Raw genomic sequence first — 23011 nt, 5'->3', positions numbered from 1 at the left:
GAGACAGAAAATCATTCCAGAAGGAGGGTCTGGGTCAACAAAGATTCAAGTAATGGGCATAAAAGAATGCAGATGCTGTCTGCAAAAACAACAGTGCTGATTTGGGGGTTAAATACACAGAATAATCTGTACCTAGTCTTTATTCCAACCAGTCAAATGCCATGAATCAGGAAAAAGTACCATAACCATCAAGATGCCAGATGCGCAGGGTGCGACCCCACCCCTGTGTGCAAGGAACAGAAGCTCCTTTGGATACCTGTGCAGTGTTCGGCACATAGGAGGGGTTCAGTATACACTTGATGAAAGAATGAGCAGATGAATACACACTGCACATGTCTGCGTGTATCTACCTCTTCCAGGCGACTGCTATGCTGGCCTTACAGTAAAGACAGGCTTCACAAATAGAAATGGACACACAAAGTCTATTTGCTGTCCACCAACTGCAATGTATATAGCTGTTTGCTAAGTGCCAGGTACACTTTTATTCAGTACAGATCTTCTAGTACAAGACTAGTGATGCTCTTTTTTAAAAAACAAAAGATACAAAAGAAAAAGTCCTAAACATCTTCATGGTAGAATTTACTCATGTAAACGACCCACGTTGCTATTCTGACCCAACGAAAGTAAGATCCACGGAAATGTGGAATTGAACTACAAAAAATGCAAGGTGTGCATATCAATGTTCATGCACAAAGCTAGATGAACAGTCTCTATAAATTCACAGATGAGCTAAGACCTTAAAAAAACAGGGATGAGAAAGACAACTGGGGAGAGAGGGTGAGCCAGTGAGAAAAGAGTAAATCATACACAAAACAGCCAATAAAAAAATAAAAAAGCAGTTAATATACATGAATAATGGATGTCTGATTTAAAAGCAGTTTACTCCGATATGATGTCATTTTTGACAATCAGCCAGAGAGACTATTTTGTAAGTCCTTGCCAGAGATAAGTCATAGCGTGAGGCTTGGTAACACGGCCCTATCTGTGAACATGTGGAAAATGACTTTCACCACCATCCCAAAGGTGACTTTCTGTTGGCAAACAGAAACTTGCCTTTCAGGTGCACTTTGCAGCAGCAACCAAGATGCTAATCTTGAAGAAATGGATCCCTGACACTCCTGACGTTCCCTGCAACATGGCACCCCTTAACAGTCTCCATGACATGCTTCTGGCACCGTCCATGCTCAAATTCAGCACAAAGGGAGAAGCAGCCTGAGCCGCTTTCATGTTTAAGTTTTAATTGGAGTGACAAGCCCACGAGGCCAAGATATTTCAGGGATGGGACGGTGTTGCTGAGCGTCGCCAGGCGCTGGGTAGGCAAGGCCTGTGTGCGCTCCCTACCACCACGTGCCAATGCACCTGCAACCCCCGCTGTTCCAGGACTGGACTCTTCCCGGGCAGGCAGTGCCAATTGCTGCGGGCTGTGCCAAACGTGGGGGCTTTGTGATGTGGGCAGATGTCTACAAAGGACCGGAGCGAGGCCAAACCAACACCTATTGTGACCTAAGCCTGAAAGGAACCCACAGAGCAAGAGTACACTCGGGTACAAATGCAGGCAAAAACCATCCAAACCAGCCAATCTCTCTCTCTCAGCACGTCTGTAGGCGCTGGGAATAATAAAGAAAGGCCAGGTCTACTTTGTGGAGTGAGCAGAATACGGCTTTCTCTTTGCTTTGGGATCATTTTCATCTCAGTGCTGGTGTAAGGGTAAGAAGTGTGATTAGGAAGACCTGTTTAATACTCACATAACACGAACAGGGAATATTCATGTCAGAGCAGTGAGTCCAGTGAAGAGATGATAACCATCGTGCAAATGTACGACTGAGAGCTAAAAATCCTCACACCCTCCTTCATTCTCCCAACAGGCCTCATCCCCACAGAGAGCATGGGCAGCGTTAAAATGCCATGAACACTGACCACATGGAAAGAATCACCAAGAGAAAGTTATTATATCTATCTTACGGAGTGAAAACTGAGGCTGCAAACTATGAAGTGAACTCTTTAAAATTAAAGGCAACTTGCGTACTATTTTGAAAATGAAAAGGTTACCATGAGATGCTCATAATGTACAAGTATCTGTATGCCAACAGGACTTAGTGAACATTGTACATGAAATTCAGTATATTACACTAGCTTGGTTATCGATTTTCTTTTGAGTAGCCTGGCAACTTCTAGTTCGGCCCCAAGTTAGACTGGACAAAAGCTTCTAGAAGAAGGCAGGCAGGCAGCTAAAATCAGATCACTGAAACAAATAGCCCCAGGGGGAGACTGGGAAGCCACAGTGAATAATCAGGTCCTTTGGCAGAGGGCAGCAGGTCCACCCAGGGGCTCCTCCCAGCCACCTAAGGCATAACCACCTCTACTCACTCTACACGGTGCATGAGGTGTGGCAGAGACATGTGTTTAGCAGCATTCTGCACATAAACCAACACTACACATATGAGCTCTTCATAATACCCAGGACATGCCTTTCACACAAATCCCTTCAGAACATCCTTCCATTTGAAACTCACAACCACCCAGAGGGAGAGAAGACAAATACTCCTGCCTACATTTTGTGCATCAAGAAACTGAAGCTTAAATCATTTTGAGTAGCTGGCCCCGAATTACATGGGCAACAAAAGGAGCTGAGGTGGCACTAGGTAGAGCCCAGCTCATGTTATTCCTATGCCACTTTGCGACCATATCACAATGTCTTTCCTGTCCTGCCAAAATAATTAATAATAGCTAATATTTATAATATTCTCTTACATGCAAAACACTGCTATGGTGTGTTATCTCACCTGACCCCCACAATGCTGTAAGGTAGGTACCATGATTTTACTCCCTTTACACAGGAGAATATGGGGCCCCAGAGGGCTCAAACCTCTTGCCCAGTTAGGAAGTTTTGGCACGAGGATTCAAACCTGGATGGGTGGGCTCAAAGCTCATGCTCTTTAAACCTCTACCCCAGGGTGCTCAAAGTATGGTCCCAGGACTAGCAGCCTCCACTGCCCTGGGCACTTGTTAGACATGCAAATTCTCAGGCCCCACCCTGGACCCACTGAGTCAGAAGCTCTGGGGGTGGGGCCAGTGATCAGTGGTTTCATCAGGTCTCCTGTAGATTCTGAAGCATGCTGGCATGTGAGAACCCCTGTGCTTACCTATACTGCCTTTCAGGCTAACGAAGACCTTCAGCCATGACAGTGGTAAGTATTATCCAGCTATCAATTCTTACTTCCTGCTTCCAAATTGCTGCCAGTCTGGGGAAGCAATAGTGCTGGGCGGTGCTGGTATGAAAATATGAGCTGCAGATCCCGTGTTCTGTACAAGCTCAGGGCCAGAGCTCTGATGCTCAATGAGAGGCAGATAGTTGGTAAGGCTGCTTCTGGTAAGTAGGACTCTTTCAAAAGGACATGGCGGGACAGGAGAGGAAGAGGGGATGCTAGTGCCAGTCCCCGGTCAGGAATGAATGTGGCACATTCAGGATGGTGCTAGCCTGGCTGGAGGTCTGGCTGGAGCAAGGGGCTCATTCTGGAAGCACAGGACTAGACAGCTGGGAGCTAAGATGGGGCCCAACTCCCCACAGTCCAGAAGGCCAGGCTGAAGACAGGCACCGGGGCCTTACCCATACTCCTCGCCATGCAGCCAGTGCTCTGAGAAAACCTGAAGTGGACCGTGAGGAGGGGCACTGACAGGTGGACAGGTGCCACAAGAGTATAAAGGTGGGGAAAGGGCAGGCGCAAGCCAGGAAGGGGAAATGCGCTCGGGGAGGCATAATTTTCATGTCATTTTCAACATACTTTTAAAACTTACAATGATCTTGAGATCACAGTTAAGAGTTCACAACCCAAGGAAACAGCACAGTGCAAAGAAGCCACCTGGGCCAGATGGCCTAACCCTGCAAAGACCCAAAGAAATCTGGATGAGGAATTCAGTTTGGGGCCAGTTGGTCATCCCACGTCCCTGGCACAGTTCTGAGCAGAGGCAAGCTGAGGCTGGAAGCCAGGTCTGGCAGAGCAGCTCCCTGGACATAGCCCGCTTCCTCATTTTAATGCACCTTCAGCCTCATGGCTCCTCCCGAGTCCCTTAGTTTGGGATGTGACCGCTCAGATGTGGACTGAGCAGGAGTTTTCCTTTGCTCTCTACAAAGGGGATTTACCCTGTAAATTAATAACACACTGAGGGAATGCTTTAAAGAGTAACTTTGCGTCCATTAGAAGGATTCATCTGCAACTCAATAATTGATAAGTTAATTACAAACCCCCTCTCTAACACAGTGCCTTATAGAAGACTGAAGTGCGGAGGAAATTAATAAATCATAGTCATCTATGTGCTGAATAAAAAGTTAAAGTTCTCTACTTGGTAATATTTTGTGAGTCTAAACCACGATGTGTATTTTGAAAACAGTAAAATGTTTTAAATACTCAGAAATTCAACTCACATAGGCCATTTGCTGAGTGCCCTCTTGCTCCTACTCTGACCCAAACCAACATCAGTCTCAACGGTCTGGACACGCAGGGGAAGCACACAGCCTCTTCGGCAGCACTCGTGTTTTCACCTCTGGAACAAAGGCAAACATTTCCAACAGGGCTCCCTTAGCTCCCCATGAACTGGAGAACGAGCTGATTTTTAACACTAACAATGCCTGGGCAGTATTTACTCCCAGGCTCATCTGGCACAAACAAACCAAAGCCATACCCATCTGTGAAGGTGAAATAAACAGAGTTAGCACTAAGTTCATTCTCTTCTATGGTGTAGGATGGTAAACCAGGAAGTAAATTCCACATCAATCATCAGGGAAGAAAAACCAGGCTCTAAATAACATTCTAAGCTTAATTTGAAAGCCAAAAGAGAAGAAAGGCAATGAACATCATATTCTTCAATCTAAATGGTTCTGTAAACTTGCTCAGTCTCAAGAAGACTGAATAATTCCTTTAAAAATTAGAAAATGGTAGATGTTATTGGCATACAGGAACTAGGCAAGTGTGAATAAAGACAAAAGACATTTAAGACTTGGTGCCAGCCCTCTCCAATAAGACTTCACATCTTGAAGGGTTTCATATGAAGTGACAGCATTCACATTAGCTTATTGCATTAGTTCTGCATGCAAGCTAAATTGACCTGTCTCATTCTACTATAAATGCATTCTTTTAAAACAGTTCTTGGGGGCTGGGCACGGTAGCTCACATCTATAATCCCAGCACTTTGGGAGGCCAAGGAGGGCAGAGCACCTGAGGTCAGGAGTTTGAGACCAGCCTGGCCAACATGTAGTGAAACCCTGTCACTACTAAAAAATATAAAAATTAGCTGGGCATGGTGGCACACACCTGTAGTCCCAGCTACTAGGGAAGCTAAGGCAGGAGAATTGCTTGAACCTGGGAGGCGGAGGTTGTAGTGAGCCGAGATGGCGCCACTGCACTCTGGCCTGGGTGACAGAACAAGACTCTGTCTCTCGAAAAAACAAAACAACAACAAATTTCTTGCGAAAGTGAATCCTGTGAAGAAGCATGGGCCGCTATCCCTACAGGTATGGCTTCAGCAGGGCTCCTGCAGGCCTGAATATACCCGGCACTGCTTCCAGCTGGTGGGACCACCTTCCACAGGCCCTGCTGCCTCTGCCTGGACTGCTCTCTCCCAGGCTTTGCCTGATGAACTCCAGCCTGACCCCAAAGCTGCTGGGGATGGCTGGTGAAGGAGGAACCTAACAAGTGCTGAGCACCAGCCACATACAAAGCACATTACCTCTTTCTTGGGTATTAGCTCCAGTATCCACATGGGGACACCAAGGCAAGTCACTTGCCTAAGGCTTACCTGACTGCAGAACCCTTGCTCAGTCTCAGTGGTGATGCAACTGCTACCCTGACAGTAGCTGAAAGGAACTTTCCCCTATATTTACATTCTATAACTTTATCACTCTCTTCCAGGATCCCTAGAGATCCTAAAGATCATAGCTTCTGTAATAAGCAATATTCCAAAAGACACTTTTCACAGAAAAACCCATCAGTTGTACAGAGTATCGGAGATGGTCCAGTCCTCAAAGGCCTCTAAGCCAGAGGTTTCTCGCTCTGTCTTGAGAAACTCTACGGCTCTGTGGAGGTGCTTTAGTGTTTTCACAAATGAGAAGAATTGTATTTATTATTTATTATTAACCATATACTACAATTATATCAACTATGGATACCATTTTAATATTAAACAGTACAAAATGCATTTGAATGTTCATTCCTCATTTATTTATCTATATGTTTTTCTGTCAGTCTGGAATTCACCACGTTCATCATGAAGGTCTTCTTTATGACCTCGTGTGCATCTCAACATGTCTCCTTTACATCGCCAAGTCGCTGTTAAGGACCACAAGGCTATAATCCCCGAGGCAGATGTGATATTTGACTCATCTCTCTGTTGCCAGTGCCAATCAGATACTGCACACGCAGCATGTGTTCAATAAGCATTCATTAACAATGACGGCAACCTTCACGACAACAATGGACCCTTTGGGAGTCAGCATCACTCAACAGCCCAGAAAGCTGGTCTCCACGAGTTCTCTCTCTACACTTCCCCAGGAAGCAGATAAACATTAAAAATGTTAAATGTTAAGGTAAAAATGAAAATGAAATTAGACATTTACTTTGTGAACTTTCAATTTTTTAATTTTAAAATATTTAAATGGAAAGTTCACAAAGTAAATATCTAATTTCATTTAAAGTTTTTTTTCTTCTCCGAACTAGAATCTCAAACAAAAGGAAAGATGGATTTCCTGTTTGGGTGGAGGTATGGGAGAATGTGGCCACAATCTATGCGCACTGCATTGCTGATTCCAAAGGCTCTCCCAGACAGATATTTCAACTCGTGATGAGTGCGAGCAACCAATCCAGAGTCTCTTCACGTCTGTGTATGGGGAATAATTATCATAAGAGACGTTAGCGATGATTTTCCAGCGTGATGTAAGCAGAGGCAGCAGCGCCAAGCAAGCGTCCTTGTCACGCGCATTCCAGCCTCCTGGATTACTTCACTCACAGCTCCCTGATTAGGATGCACGCCGTGTGCCGCTTAATACAATCTGCCATCAAATGCCAAGTACTTCAGACCTAAATTAGGAAATATGTCCAAATACACAGAATGATGCTAAGAGCCCTAAGTGGATCTCTCTCTTCCTTTATGAGGCCTGAGGCTCGTCATCAACCTAATGCTCTTAAACAAGGCAATTCGGTCTTCTAACCCTCCACCTCTGAGAGCAGAATTTAATTCAGGCAGCAAAAGAATTAATAAAGATTATATGGTGTCATAAATATGTGTTCATGGATGAAAGTATTTTTGATAGATTCAGGAACTATGAGACATAAAAACTGATTTTAAAGGGCTGCCTGGGCATGAAGGCTACATTAACAGAGTTCACACTGATTTTTGCACCACAGCATAAGAGATGAGGCCAGAGGAATTACTTTTACGTTTGTTTTCTTTTACAATCATATGCCACTTAACAGTGACTACCTATGAGGTCCTGTATGTCACTGAAGTCTGAGAACCCAAGAATGCAACATCAGAACTTAAGAATCCATTTTTAACTTAAGAATCCATTTTTATCCAAAAGTAAAAAACTGTCAAGCAGCCCTTCTTCCTATGTACAGCTTACGAGGCAAGACGTAGGAACTGATGAAAAAAATATCAAACATTTCCTGCCCAATACTTTCTGCTGGCAATAGGCACAGCTGTTAGGAACTCTTGGGTGACACTTAGAGAAGAAGTAATAGAATAATGGATTCCTCGGCCCGTTTCAGAAGCCCTCAGCAACTCAGCATCTTCCAGTGGATTGGCTCAACACAACTCCACAGCCAAAAGGTTTAAACCACCTACATGGCTTAAAGAATCCAGGAATGTAGTTCGGGACAGGAGCCCAAAGGTCACGTGTTCAACCCTCCTCATTTTACAGAAGAGAAAAGAGGCAGGTCAGATTAAAATAATTGTGGGCTCTTTCTCAAATGGGTCCCAAAAAAGCCCAGAAGGGGAGCATATCCGTGTATGCTGCAGCTCTTTCTTGCCACCATGACACTGGCCAGATAGGGCTGTCAGTCACGCTACACTGATTCTAGGTGAAGTGGTGTGTTCTAGTCATTCACTCTAAAAGCAGAGAGTTGAAAAATAATTTAAATGAAGGGCAGGACCAGTCAGATCTCTGTATATCCCCCCGGCCTCATCTTATTGTGATCTTTCTGTAAAGCCTATCGGAGAAAAGCCGTCCAAGAGCCACTAGGGGAAGGGGATGCCCTGCCATCCACCACTGCCCAAGGTACAACTTCTGTGGAGGGCAATGTCTATCAAAATCATGGAGGCACATGTCCCTTTGACCCAGCAAGTCTACTTGGAGGAACTGATCCTACAAATACGTTCATGTGGACCAAGTGTTGTTTACAATAGCAAAACAGCAGGAGCAATCGATCATCCATCCATAGGGAGCTAGCAAATTAATTAAAGCACATCCACAAAGTATAATATCATAAAGTCGCAAAAATCAAAACCAAAACACGAATAAGTTCTTTGTTATGTCATAGAAATGATCTCCAAGAGATTCTGTTGCAGGAAAAAGCAAGCTGCAGACAAAAATATAGCACTTTACTATTTTCATTGTTTAAAGTGGGGTTGAGACCATGTATGGTAATTTGATTATAAGTGCATAAACTATCTCAGGAAGAATGCACAAAAAACTGGCAACGTTGGTTTGGCTCCAGATAGAGAAATTGGGTGGCAGGTTGAAGGGAGTGGGAAGGAGTCCTCCCACCACACACCCTTCCTATCTTTTGATTCATGAATTAGGTGAATGCATTACCCAGTCAAAAAATACATTTCTATAGATGTTTAAAAATCTGTGTTCTCTTTTCTGTTCCATTGGTCTACGTATCTACTTTTACACCAGTACCATACTTTTACACCAGTACTATTCCATTGGTCTATGTATCTGCTTTTACACCTGTACCACTATGTATCTACTTTTACACCAGTACCATCTACTTTTCTACCAGTACCAGTATGTACTTTTATACCAGTACCAGTAAGTATCTACTTTTACCACCAATACCATGCTGTTTTGATTACTATAGCCTTGTAGTATAATTTGAAGTTGGGTAATGGGATGCCTCTAGAGTTGTTCCTTTTGCTTAGGGTTGCTTTGGCTATTTGGGCTCTTTTTGGTTCCATATTAATTTTAGGATTGTTTTTAAACATACACTGAGGAAAGGATACCCAATTCAATAAATGGTACTGGGAAAATTGGATAACCACATGTAGAAAAATAAAACTGGATCCCTGTCTCTCCATATATAAAATTAACCAAGATGGATTAAAGACTTAAATCTAAGATTTGAAACCATAAAAATTCTAGAAGAGAACTTAGGAAAGACTCTTCTGGACATTGGCCTAGGCAAATAATTTATGTCTAAAATCCCAAAAGCAAATGTAACAAAAACAAATAAATGGCAGCTAATTAAACTAAAAAGCTTCTGCACAGGAAAAGAAATAATCAACAGAGTAAACAGACAACCCACAGAATGGGAGAAAATATTTGCAAACTATATATCCAACAAAGGACTAATATCCACAATCTACTAGGAACTCAAATAAATCAGCAGAAAAAAAAAGCCAAAACAAATAATCCCATTAAAAAATGGGCAAATAACATGAACAGATATTTCTCAAAAGAATATATACAAATTGCCAACAAACATAAGAAACAATGCTTAACATCACTAATCATCAGGGAAATGCAAATTAAAACCACAATGAGATGCCGCCTCATCCCAGCCAGAAAGGCCATTATTAAAAAGTCAAAAAACAGACCGGGTGCAGCGGCCCATGCCTGTAATCCCAGCACTTTGGGAAGCCAAGGCAGGAAGACCACGAGGTCAGGAGTTTGAGACCAGCCTGGCCAACATGGTGAAACTTCGTCTCTACTAAAACTACAAAAACTAGCCAGGTGTGGTGGCACACGCCTGTAATCCCAGCTACTCGGGAGGCTAAGGCTGGAGAATTGCTTGAACCTGATCAGTGGAGGTTGCAGTGAGCCGAGATCACACCACTGCAATCCAGCCCGGGCGACAGAGCAAGACGTCATCTCAAAAAAAAAAAAAAAAAAGTGAAAAATCAATAGATGTTGGTGTGGATGTTGTGAAATGGGAATGCTTATACACTGCTGGTGGAAATGTAAACTAGCACAATCTCTATGGAAAACAGTATGGAGATTTCTCAGATAACTAAAAGCAGATCTGCCATTTGATCCAGCAATCCCACTACTGGATATTTACCCAAAGGAAAACAAGTCACTGTATAAAAAAGACACCTGCACACAAATGTTTATTGCAGCAGAAATCACAATTGCAAAGATATGAAGCCAACCTAAGTGCCCATCAACCAATAAGTAGATACAGAAAATGTCACACACACACACACACACACACACACACACACACACACCCCCCATGGAATAATACTCAACCATAAAAAGGAATGAAATAATGTCCTTTGTAGCAAGTTGGGTGGAACTGGAGGCCATTATCCTAAGTGAAGTAACTCAAGAATGGAAAACTAAATATCGCACGTTCTCACTTATAAGTGGGAGCTAAGCTACGGGTATGCAGAGGCATAGAGTGGCACAGGAGGACCCTGGAGACTCAGAAGGGTACTGGGTTCAATGTGTACTATTTGGGTGACAGGTACACTAAAAGCCCAAGCTTCACCACTATGCAGTTCATCCATGTAACCAAAAACCCTTTTTACCCCCCTAAAGCTATTGAAATAAAACGATTTTAATTTAAAAAAAGACTCTAATCTTCCAAAAAAGGGCAAAAATACATAGTTGCTATTTTTTCTATGACTACGTGGCCTATAACACTGCTGGCAAACCCAGGTGTGGGCCCTAACTTTGACGCCTGAAACCCAAGTCTGGGAGCCCCTGTCCAACAGGCAAATCAAGATGTTGCAGGGCCCAGACTGTCTGATCCCTTCCTACCCAAGCTGGAGGTGACTGATCAGCCAGCTACATTCGAAGACTTTTTTTAAAAAAAAGATTAAACAGATAAGCTTTTGCTAAATTACTCGGCTTTGTTTCCTTAGAAAACTATGTTTATTAACAGAGCTAGGTTCCTTGACAAGCACCAGTTTGCTGAAATCTGTGTGTAATGCTGTTTTAACGTGCCAATGCCAGGAACACTACTGGTGCTCAGTATTTGTGATGAATACACAATGGGTTGGCTAGCCAGATATAGGAACGGGTGGATTTGAGCCATTATTACTCTATGCGCATGCAGCTGAGGTGCCTATAACATGCTAATGTAGGCATCATACGGTGTAAGAATATTCTCCAACTAAACAAAAATAACACCTCTGGAATACTTCAACAGGTTAGGGAGCTTTAAGTTTCTGATTGAAAGTCAGTTTCAACATTTGGACTTCACTGTCTGCTTTTATCACAGTTAATCAATAATGGACTATAGCTAAACCCCAGTTTTGTATCAGGTACAAACAAATATAAACCAAATGCTCTGTCTCATAAAACCTTCATCTGAATCCTAGATATACAGGCCGGAGGCACAGATACAAACCCTAGTGTGGATATAGCTCCAGGCAAACTCCACTGCTAATAGTCTCACACCAGCCTAATAAAATGTGCTGGGATAGACGCTGCCGCCAGGCTGAAGCAAAGAGATGGCCAAGCATGGTATTCACAAGCAAAGTGACACCAAGCCTCGCACATGAGACTATTTGGGAATTATGACATCACATTAGAGCACAGCAGGAGGATACTAAAATCTCACAGAGTTACCCATGACATGACTTAATTCACGTAGAGCTGTTATATGACAATTACGTTTCTTAAAAATGCAAGTTTTTCTGAGGAAGCAGAAAATCCATTAAGCGCAATGGGATGGAAAGTCTCATCTCTGTAAAAATAAGCAAAGTTACATAGATAAAGCTTGGTGTTCCTCTTACTTTTGAGTGGGTGGCATTCCTGTTGGAGAAACATCTCAACACAAAGTTATTACCAACACTACTAACAAGTAGCCATTCACCCACACGAGTGTTTGGAGGGTTGGTGCTGTGCTCACAACATATTTGGATGACTAAATGCTACTGTCAGCTTCCAAAGAGACATTTAGAAACATTCTTGTAGCAAATTTATTTCCACTCCTAATTTTAAAACACCAACGAAAATACCAGCTTACAAGTCATTTGAGGGACTATACTTTTTTTTTTTTTTTTTCTGTAGAGACAGGGCCTTGCTATGTTGTCCAGGCTGTTTTCAAACTCCCAGCCTCAAGCCATCCTCCTGACTTGGCCTCCCAGAGTGCTGGGATTATAGATGTGAGCCACCGTGCCCAGCCAGGGACTGTACATTTTTAACCAAGGATTTTTCATAAAATTAATGTATTAATCAGCTGATTCTTACAGTGAATGCTTTCAGTTGGGTTGGAAATTTTGAGAGGAATCAAAAAAACCCCACTGCCTTACATCCGTATCTGAAGGATCCTTGTGCTGGGAAACTGCCCCTTTAGGTAGTTTCTCAAGTGTATCCATTACAACTGTATTACTACAGGAATAAATCCATTCAGATAAGTCAAAGAGAAAAAGGACCTACCTGATAAAACATTTATAAAAAGTATGAAAAATTTAAACCAGACTAGTACTGAATATAACTATCACCTCTCTATACTGAGAGCTCTAAAAATAAATGAGATAACACAAACTTGAAAGCACACCAGATGAAAAATTAGAAAGCAAATGGTCTCTCCTCTCTCAACAAATGAGCTCACCAGGGATGGGAAAAGAAAGTTTTTTTAGAACACAAGAAAGGAAACTGCCTTAGGAAACCAATTCCTGCTCCTTCCCTCCTGAGCTGGAAGACAAAACTCAGGAGTTATATCATGACACATCTTCCAGCTAGGACACAATGGAGATGCCCCAACCAAACTGCACACCAAGTTTGCAGCATAAGGGGAGGCCTTTTCACAGTGGGATGACAGGACGCCACACATATAGCATCTACGCTTAGTCTGTCTTCCTGGATGAAGAATGTATCACTGGGATCCAAGATGCTTCCATTCTTAACCATTTACTGGGCTGCAAAACCAATCACTCCTACATAAATGAGATTTGACCTTACAGGTCAAATACATGGAGGAAATAAGATGTAAAAGTAAGCACCACCAGAGGCTGGACTCCAACTATGGGTGGGAGTAATAACGGGAGGTTCAGGAGCCAACAGATCGTGAGCTCTCATGTGCCAGGCACCATGCCTCAAGCTTTACATATGGCTTTTCATTTAATCCTACAACTCTAAGAAGCAGGCACTATTATGAACTCTATTTTACAAATGAGGAAACTGAGGCATAAAGAGGGTTAAGGAATGTACTAACAGTCACACAGGGTCTGCGGGCCCAGACACATTCCTTCGCAGGAATCCCACCAACTGACAGAAAGGGTCAGGAGCAGGGAAATTGGAAAGAAAAAAACCAAAATGAAACAAAAACTTTCTCTCTCTCCCACTTGGTCCCACTGATAGGGAGAGTTCTATAAATCAGCTCTTAGACCAAGTATTTGGCCTACAGTCAGGATAGTAAGATGCTAGGGAGTGATAAAATTTAGTCGTCACTCAAAGAATTTCCATTCAAAACCTGTCTTCCTGCTTCTGACTCAGAGTTTCAGAAGGCACTTTTATGCACTGTTGGTAAGAATGTGAATTCTGATGCACCTTTTTAGAAAAGCAACTTGGCAATGTCCATCATTATCGCAAGTACACATCCTAGAGATACACTATATATACAAGGACTTCTGCAAGCTGCAATATACATTGTAGCGTTGCTTATAGCAGCCAACACAGTGAAAGCAAGCTAAATGCCCCACCAGTGAGGGGCCTGGCTAAACAGGCTATGAGCTAGAAGCATATGCTGGAATCCTAGGGAGGGAGAGTTGGTAAGAGCTGACATGGAATGCTCTCCCCAAGGCACATTATGGAGTAAAAATGCTGGGTACAGAACACTATGTATACTGTGATCGCATCTCTACAACAATATGTTTTCAGTATACAAATGTACTTATATATGCATTACATTTTTCTAAGTGGATACCTCAAAACTGTTAATAGTTTATTCTATGCAGCGAAGTTGGGGGAAGGGAGGAGAAAGAAAACGATTAATTTTCATTTTCAATCCTTTTGAAGTTCTTTGAATTTTTTGACCATGCTTATATACTGCCCTATCTGGAAAAATATTGAAGAGCTTTAATTTTTCAAGTCCCTGCTAAAAAATAAATCTATGTTCTTTTTTGTTAATTATACATCTTGCTAGTTGTGTACCTTGCTTCCTTCGTACACCCATCCCAGGCCCTGTACACCAAAAGCAACTTGGTTGGCAGAGACGTCTAGACATGTGACAGGCGGGCCGTGGGCATAAAGGAGGGTTCTGGCAGAGTCTTCGGCTTTGAGCAGGTACATCAGATCTCCAGCAGCAGCTACTGCCACAGGGTACCTTCCAGTTTCTGGAACTATTTCAAGGTACTGAACCTGTTAAAAGGTAAGAGTTGTTTAGTCCCACAAATTCATCCTGACTTGGTCAAAAATATGCAATTCCACCTACACATCAATGCGAAGGCCAGCAACCCAACAGAAAAAAGATGGGCAAATGAAACACCCACAGGAAATGAAACACAAACAGCTCTTACACAACAGAAAAGATGTTCAGTGTAAGAGAAACATAAGACATGCCTAAAAAGAGAAATACAAAATGAAAATTCATTGAAATATGATGCTTCATCTTTCATATCGGTAAAGATCAAGAAATCTGATATCACCCTAGGCTGGAAGTGAAGGAGGGAAAAACCATGTTCCATGTTTCTGGATTCCACTTATTGCTGGTGGGGACATAAATCTTGTCCAGCTTCTATCAAGGGAACTTTGGCAACTCTTATCAAAATACCAAATGAACATACACTCTGACCTAGGACATCCACTTCTAGAAGTTACTTACAAATAAACTCACAAATATAAAAAATAATTATATACAAGGTTATTCATGAACTGTAGTACAATTGTGTCTTAGCTAAAAACTAGAAAAACGGAAACACCCATTACTAAGGGACTAATTAAGTAACTTAGTGTATCTATACACTGGAATACCATGCAGTCATAGAGGGAAGCATGAAAACGTTCTTTATAAAACGAAACAAATGGGATGATTCTCCAAGATATACTTAGCGGGTAAAGCAAGGATGCAAGATGAGTAAGGTAACCTCACCTGCTGAATGTGTACAAGGTGGGGGCGGAGAAAGTACACCACACGCTTGACTCGCACATCCATAAATCTACTAACAATGGCTGCCTTCAAGGAGGGAAGTGGATTATGAGATGCAGAGATTTCCCACCATCAGCCTTATTGTGTCTTTTAAATTCTGAACCATGGGGATGTAATAGCAATTCAAAAAATAAAAGGTTTTTTGTTTGTTTGTTTTGTGTGTGGTTTTTTTTGTTTGTTTTTACAAGAAACTGAATAAATAACATTCACTCAGTTCCAAATTCGCAAAAAAGAGTATTTTAACATTCGTGCCAAAATGTGTGGCCAAAAGGTTCAAAATATCCAAGTGATCTGCTGTCTCCTGGTTTCAATGTCATCAGGGTCCATCTGGCCACCAGAGGGTAAGGAAGAGATCTACAAACACATTTTTCTACCCACCCTGCTCCCCAGTCCTGAATGCGTCACCACCGGCACTCTGTCTAATGTGCACGAGTCTGAGACACACTTTTCAAGAATAATTTGATTCTGTCCATCCACAGGCGGCCCATTTCTCCACGGTGCTGTTCCCAACAGGCTTTCGCCTCTTCGAGTAAATCACGAGAGGACACATGGAAGGTGAGCCACGCTGTGTAATAATGAAAATCCACAGTGTGAAAGGACAGCGCTGCCCTGACCATACGCCAAAGAGTTCAAAGCCGGCCTCCGGAACACCGTCCAGAGGAGCTGGAGGGAGCGTCAACATCCGGGGGACTCTCCTAATCCTTGGGCCCAGCTTCACAAGCAGCAGGTCCATCACAAAGGACAGCCGCTCTAGGCTAATATCGCAGACCTGGGAACACTGCCACTGCCATTCAGGGGCGTATATGGACAAGACAAAACTGGCTTGGCTCTTCGGGCCAGGGGTGCCTTTTCCAAGGATACTCAGAGCATTTTGCGGGAACCTTTCACCCAAAGTGAAAAATAATTCCTCAACCATGCATAAAACCCGCCTCAGACAATGGCTGCTTGGTTCCTCTCACTCCTCCAAATCATTTGTTATTTTCCTACAACGGACATCCTCTGTCTAGCCCTTTAACTTTATCTCCGTGTTGGCTTTCTGACAGACCAAGAGGCTGAGACTGACAGTGGTGGTGCCATTTGCTGGGGGCTGTAAACTACTTCAAAAAGCTTCCAGTCTGTGCCAGGATGCCACCTTATTGCCAAGGCAGGATTTGCACTTTACAGAGAAACTGGCATCTTAAGTATCTGGGTCCATTTAGTGATTGCTGGTCTACAGTATTCTTTAATCACAGACTAAATAGTACTTTGGAAGTTTTGAGAACAGAAATATACTTTCACATTTTTCTAATAAAACCCAGATGAGTTGACATCATCAGGCCATCTTGGGGGAGCACTATTTCCAAAGTGCAGATGCTCATGGAGGTGAAGCAGTGATGCCATGCCTTTCTAAGTTATTCTAGTCTAAGATTTCCACCAGAGAGGAAGAGGGAGGAACAGGATTGGTTCCAGGTCAGGCCCTCAATTCATCACTCAGTGTTGGCTTTTCTGCTCACTCTCCTACCAGTGCCAAAATCAAGTTTGTTTAAATTAAATCCAAACTCAGCATAGACAGATTTGAGAACTTCCTTCTTAGCCCCAAATCATCTCCCACTCTACAAATATAGAGGTTCCTGTATAAATGAACTCAGAAATAAGCTCGACATAAAGAATTCTTAAGGCTGGCTGAACTGCACAGGTGACATCCTGGAACATGGCTACCCCATTAACACCGACTTAAATCTATCTTCACTCAGGAGTTACTTTCAATTTCAGGTGAGACAGTCTTGGGATGAAGGAAGTGTAGGAATGGAAACCTTCCTTCCCATATGGACTGGGATAACACCACTGAACTCATTCTCGCTTATATATTAGGTCAGAAACTGATCATCAATTCCCAAGGGTAAGATTCCACCGTGTTAGTCTGAAAAAGGCCAAGGAACCACAGTGATGAGCAGCTCTGACCCTGAAGTTAGCCCTAAGGTTTGAATCACAACTTCTTAGCTCTGAGAACTGGGGCAAGCCAGTTCACTGCTCTAAGCAGCAAAGTGACTTCTTGGTAAATGGGGAAAACACTACTACCTATTTTGTAAGGCTGTAGTTAGATTTATGGATGTAAGGCCCACAGGAAGCTCTGAGTGAATGGGAGTTACCAATGCCATTAGTACATGCTTATATTAGACCCAGAGATTCTAAGAATAGAAAATAAAATGACCAGACTAAAAAGCTCACCAGTTTCGGAACTTCAAATTCCGCAGCTATCTGCCAGTACCCCTCCTCACTGGGGGACAGCATCACGACATCAAAAGCAGAAGCTGTGGCCACGGTTGCATTGTCCTGGCTGAGGGCTAGTGCCTGTATTCTTGCATCATGTTCAAAACGATGAACAGGGTACTTTCCGGTCCTTAAATCCCAAATATTAAGAAACCCTATGCAGCAAGAAACAATGCAGGTAACAATTTTAATTCACTTAATATGTTCAATTATTTTAAAAACATGCAACATAAAGGAAAATTTTTTAAAGGAGATACCTTGGAAATGAGACCCAAGCCTAAACACGAAATCACTTATGTTGCATATATACCTGACGCACATGGCCTGAAGGTAATTTTATACAATATTTTACTTTTTTATTTTTTAGAAATAGTGCCTCACTCTTCGCCCAGGCTGGAGTGCAGCAGTGCTATCATAGCTCACTGCATTCTTGAACTGATGCACCTAAGTGATCTTCCTGCTTCAACCTCCCAAATAGACAGGACTACAGGTGCATGCCACCATACCCAGCTAAAATTTTTTGTAGAGACACAGTCTCAGTATGTTGCCCAGGCTGGTTTTCTGAACTATTGGGGTCAAGCAATCCTCTTGCCTCTGCCTCCCGAAGTGTTGGAATTACACGTGTGAGCCAATGTACCTGGTCTATGCAATATTTTAAATAATTCTGTGCATTAAGCAAAGTTTTGGCTACCAACCCATCACATAACGTTAGATGTGAAATTTCCTACATGTAGCATCGTGTCAGTGCTTAAAAAGTTTCAAAGCATTTTGGAATTTTGGATTAGGGATGCTCAGCCTATATTTTACATCCTTCCTTAGCACCGTCCTCCTTAAGTCTCTGTTAGCAGCGGCGCTTTATTTTGCATAGCTCTAAAACATGTGCTTCAATATCCCACACTTGTCAAAAATGCCAATTTTCCACTCTTCTCCCAGCACCTGGAATGCTGCTACCCAGATTAATTCCTCTTTCACACACTGGCCATGTCACCACCTTTCTCCAGGGTGGTTTCCAGACCGGTAGCATCAGTACCACGTGGCAACTTATTAGAAATGCAGACTGTCAGGCACCAGCAACTCTGGGGATGTCCACTGGAGTTTAGAACCAGTGGTCTACAGGAACTTACACTTTTCTACCAGTCAGATAAGCTTTTCTGTACTTAGCATGTCATTGATTCTCCTTTCCTCACAAATAATTTCATTTTATCATTCCCAAGCTATTTCCTTCCCTTCGAAGATTTACCCAAGAAAATAATTACTCTCTGCATGAGGCTGGTTACTGCCTTGCTCCAATTCCAATTGATTCAATTTTTCAAAATTCATCAAGAAATAAATGTGTGGAGATAACATAGTCTGTGGCTATTTGAGGTCAAATCCAGCTCCAGCACTTGTTAGCTGATGGACTTAGGGGAGTTGCTTAACAGCTCTGAGCCTGTTTGCCTTTCTGTAAAGCTGAAGACAACATTACCTACTACATAGGACTGTGGGGCAGATGAAAGGAGACCAGCCACACGAAGCACTGAAGATGGACCAATCCTTTCTTTTATTTTTATGCAGTCTATAGTTCCTGTTGTGTTATAAAACATATTTAATCTATCAACGTTAATTTCCCTTCTATTGCTCATCCGTAAATCTAGCCCTATTTACTATAACTTCCTATTATCTAGAACAGACCAAGCTTTTTGCTTTTCTTCTCTTGGCAGTGTATCTTCCTATCTTTCTTTTTTCTTGCCTTCTACTTTGTCTTTAAACCATAAGTGCTTTGAGTTTAGGATCTTACTATAAAGGATCATTCAGCACTAAATAAATATAGAGAATTGGAAGAAAATAATACATTTGGGCTGCTTTGCCAGACTTTCAAACTGTCAGTAGGCTAAGTAAGCAATTATAAACAAAAGCAGAGCCTTCTTCAAGCTAAATGTTGCTTCGCAACTAAAACACAGTGTACTCTTAAGAATTATGATAAACTTGGGGGATAAGCAGATCACAAAAGGTTCCACAACACATTCCCCTGGCAATTATTTTGGCAAATTCTTTCCATCCTGACTCAGAAGAGAAAAATATGCTGCAGAAAATGCCAGTGGCTCTACACATCAGATAGGAGATCAGCTCTCCCATGCCAAGATGTCTGCTCTTAACATGGGCTTCCTTCAAACACTGCATTGCATTTGTTTGCATTTGTTTTGAGACATCACAACAGTAAAGAGAAAAAAACACTGCCATTTGCATAGAGCTTCTGAGTCTTCAGAGACTCATGTGTCTCCTCTCACGGAGCATTCACTTCCATCTTGGGAGGAGGAGCACCATTTTACTCCTCTCACAGAAAAGAAACAGAAGCACCGAGCAGTTAAACAACTTGGTCCAAAGCCACTTGGTATGTCATGAAGCTGGGCTGGAATTTAGCTGGAAAAGTGCAGGATGAGTGGCTGCATTTGTAAGTGCATAAAATAACTACGAGTTCAATGAGTAACTGACATACACCATCAAACTCACCCTGGGTGCTGCCAAGCGTGGAAGCTATTTAACCACAGCTCACTCTAAGCACACATGGAGTTTATCTATAAACACATTTTTCATTATTAATCAAGTATTGGTTTTGTTGGCATCATTTTTCCAACAGAACTTTATGCAATAAAACATCCTTCACCACAAGGTTGAGTTGCACAGAGCTATCCTGAGCAGGGTCTTTTCGGGGAAAAAAAAAAAAAAAAAAAATTCCAAGGCTCCATCAATTTAATGGTCAAATCTTTCTCTCCTGAAAGACTGTCGTGTTGTCATCTTTTTCAGTTTCCCCTGCTTCAATTATAAAGTGTTGCACTTGGTCAGGTCCTCACTTGTCAGAGGCTGATATCACGTGCACAGTCCTTCAACATCATTTTTAGGTGCAAAATCATTTAGGATTGTTATGTCCTCTTGATGAGTTGATTCTTTATCATAGGCAATGTCCCTCCGTATCCCTGGTTATTCTAGTCTTTGCTTTGAAATCCACTTTGAGAGTGACATGGCTACGCCAGCTTTCTTTCGATTAGTGTTAGCATGCAGAACTTCTCCCATTTTTTCGCTTGTGTCTTTATATATTGAAACTGGGTTTTCTGTAGACAGCATGTAGTTGGTCTTGCTTTTAATTGGGGCATTTAAATAATTTATATTTACTGTGATTATTGATAAGGTTGGGTTTAATCTACCAGTTCGCTAATTTTTTAAATTTATCCCATCTGTTCTTTGCTCCCTTTTCTCCTCTTTTATTGCCTTTTTTATTTTTTGGATTGAGTATTTGGGATAACTAAATGTGTTTTGTTCCATTTTAATTCCTTTGTTGGTTTGTTAGCCAAAACTCTTTGTTATTTTAGAGGTTGCTTTTGGATTTTAACAGAAGTCTTTAACTTATCACAGTCTACCTGCAAGGAATATTGTATCACTTCACATGTTATATAAGAACTTTGGCTGGGTGTGGTGGCTCATGCCTGTAATCGCAGCACTTTGGGAGGCTGAGGTGGGCGGATCACTTGAGGTCAGGAGTTCAAGATCAGTCTAGCCAACAAAGTGAAACCCCGTCCCTAGTAAAAATACAAAAAATAGCTAGGCATGGTGGTGGGCACCTGTAATCCCAGCTACTCAGGAGGCTGAGGCACGAGAATTGCTTGAACCTGGGAGGCAGAGGTTGCAGTGAGCCGAGATCGTGCCACTGCACTCCAGCCTGGGTGACGGAGTGAGACTCTCAGTTAAAAAAAAAAAAAACTTCAGAACAGCATACTTCTATTTCTTCCCTTCCAGCCTTTGTGCTATTATTGTCATACTTTTATTTCTACATGTTACAAACTTTTTATTCGTACATCTTGTAAACCTTACATACATCGTTATTACTTTTGCATAAGCAGGCAATTATCTTTTAAAGATATTTAAATAATTAAAAAAGCCATTTCCATTTATCCATGTAATTACCACTTCTAGTTCTTTCACTGTCACTTTCAACATCACAAAGTTCTGCAGCTTCTGCAGGGTATGCAATTTCACTTTGAACTGTATTGTTGGATATCTGCCCCAAAAGCATATGGGCAGAGTGGGCAGGAATAGATACAGAACCTAACAGGGAGGGGTGTTTGAGTGAAAGCTAATTTTATAAATCGTCAATTTATCAGTTACTACAGTTATGTCATGGCTATTTTTATAATCTCAAAACTGCAAGGACTTGAATAGTGAATAACTGAATTATAAGAATGCTCTATAATAGTGTGGCTGATTATCATCAGCTACATTTAGCCAAAAAGGAATCAATGCAGTAATACATTCAACAGGTAGTTACGGAGCTCCCTGTTTTGTACTAAGGCACTATTCTAGGGACTGGGGTATCACAGTGAATAAGACAAAATAAAACAAAAAAAGTCCCTGACTGATGGAGCCAACATTTTAGTGACATATAAGAATTGAAAGGATACCTGTTCTCACAAAACACACACTGGAGAGAAACAAATATTTAATAACTAAATTATAAAACACAGTTATCACAGAGAGATATACACAAAGCACAATGGAACAAGGAATAAGCTTAACTTTTGGTCATGCTGTCACACTATTTTAAGACCCCAGAAAAGCAGCAGCAAACTTTTCTAGACGTTTTAACTTGAACCAGGTCCACATTTATTGCGTAACTACTAAGGAAGAAGTAGTCAATGTCCGTCAGAGCCAAGGAAATTCACTTCTCAAATAGGTATTTTTTTTATCTGATGTAAATTCATTTGAAAAGTCAAATTTTATCATACTGCAGACCTAGCAATGAAATGGATTTGGCTCCTGACACTGTGTGAATTTGTGAAGTGGCAAGACTGTGTCCTTTTCCCTCTCTACACCCTACGGTAGGGAATTCAGAGTGCTGGATGTGGCTATACATCAATAAAGGTTTGCTGAATGCTTGTCATATGTTTCAACATCGAAACATTTGGTTGTACGAAACCCACTGAAACTGGCTTAAACACAAAAGGAAACTGGAATGAGGCTATTTCATGGAGCCCAAGGGCAGGAAGTACAGCTGGAGGTGATAAGGGATCAGAAGCAGGAACCAGGAAGACATGCAGAACCAAGGTAGTGTATACAACTTGTGTGCACCACAGATCTTATCTCTGCTTCTCTCTGCAATTCTATTTCATTCTTCTCTTCGGAAACCAGCTTTCTCTCATCCCTGGGCACATGAGGAAAGGGTGGTGTCTCCATTCCAGGAGGTCTTCGACTCCAAGCATGCAACAAAGTCTGAGTCCCAGCCAGCCCATCCCAGTCCATGAATCAGCTTCCCCCAGGACTGACGCCCCATCCCTCATCCAATTAGCTGAGGCCAAAAGACTAACTCAAATACTATGAACATGCCCACCTGGCAAGGGCCTGGGGAGGGACCTCAGGGCAAGGAGACACCCCCCGCCCGCCCCGGCAAAGGTCTCTATAATATCCCTCCTGCA

At 42.2% G+C, this 23011-nt stretch overlaps 2 protein-coding genes across 5 annotated transcripts in view; one reads left to right on the top strand and one right to left on the bottom strand.

The window, feature by feature from the left end:
• Window positions 1–23011, top strand: part of SPRING1 (SREBF pathway regulator in golgi 1) — a 465726-nt gene that overhangs the window by 178985 nt on the left and 263730 nt on the right. The window lies entirely within an intron of this gene.
• FBXW8 (F-box and WD repeat domain containing 8) overlaps window positions 1–23011 on the bottom strand; it is a 114002-nt gene that overhangs the window by 27056 nt on the left and 63935 nt on the right. For all 3 annotated transcript variants that reach the window (XR_007717645.1, XM_050747992.1, XM_050747993.1), the window contains exons 6-7: window positions 17526–17722; window positions 14324–14530 (exon numbers count right to left, since the gene is read on the bottom strand). Coding sequence is in view for 2 of the 3 variants with exons in the window: in XM_050747992.1 (XP_050603949.1) it covers window positions 14324–14530; window positions 17526–17722 (404 nt within the window). In the remaining variant the exon portion in view is untranslated. The remainder of the gene's footprint in view (window positions 1–14323; window positions 14531–17525; window positions 17723–23011) is intronic.

Source organism: Macaca thibetana, chromosome 11, assembly GCF_024542745.1.
Source record: "Macaca thibetana thibetana isolate TM-01 chromosome 11, ASM2454274v1, whole genome shotgun sequence".
NCBI classification, from domain to species: Eukaryota; Metazoa; Chordata; class Mammalia; order Primates; family Cercopithecidae; genus Macaca; species Macaca thibetana.
This window is presented reverse-complemented; position numbering and strand designations above follow the sequence as displayed.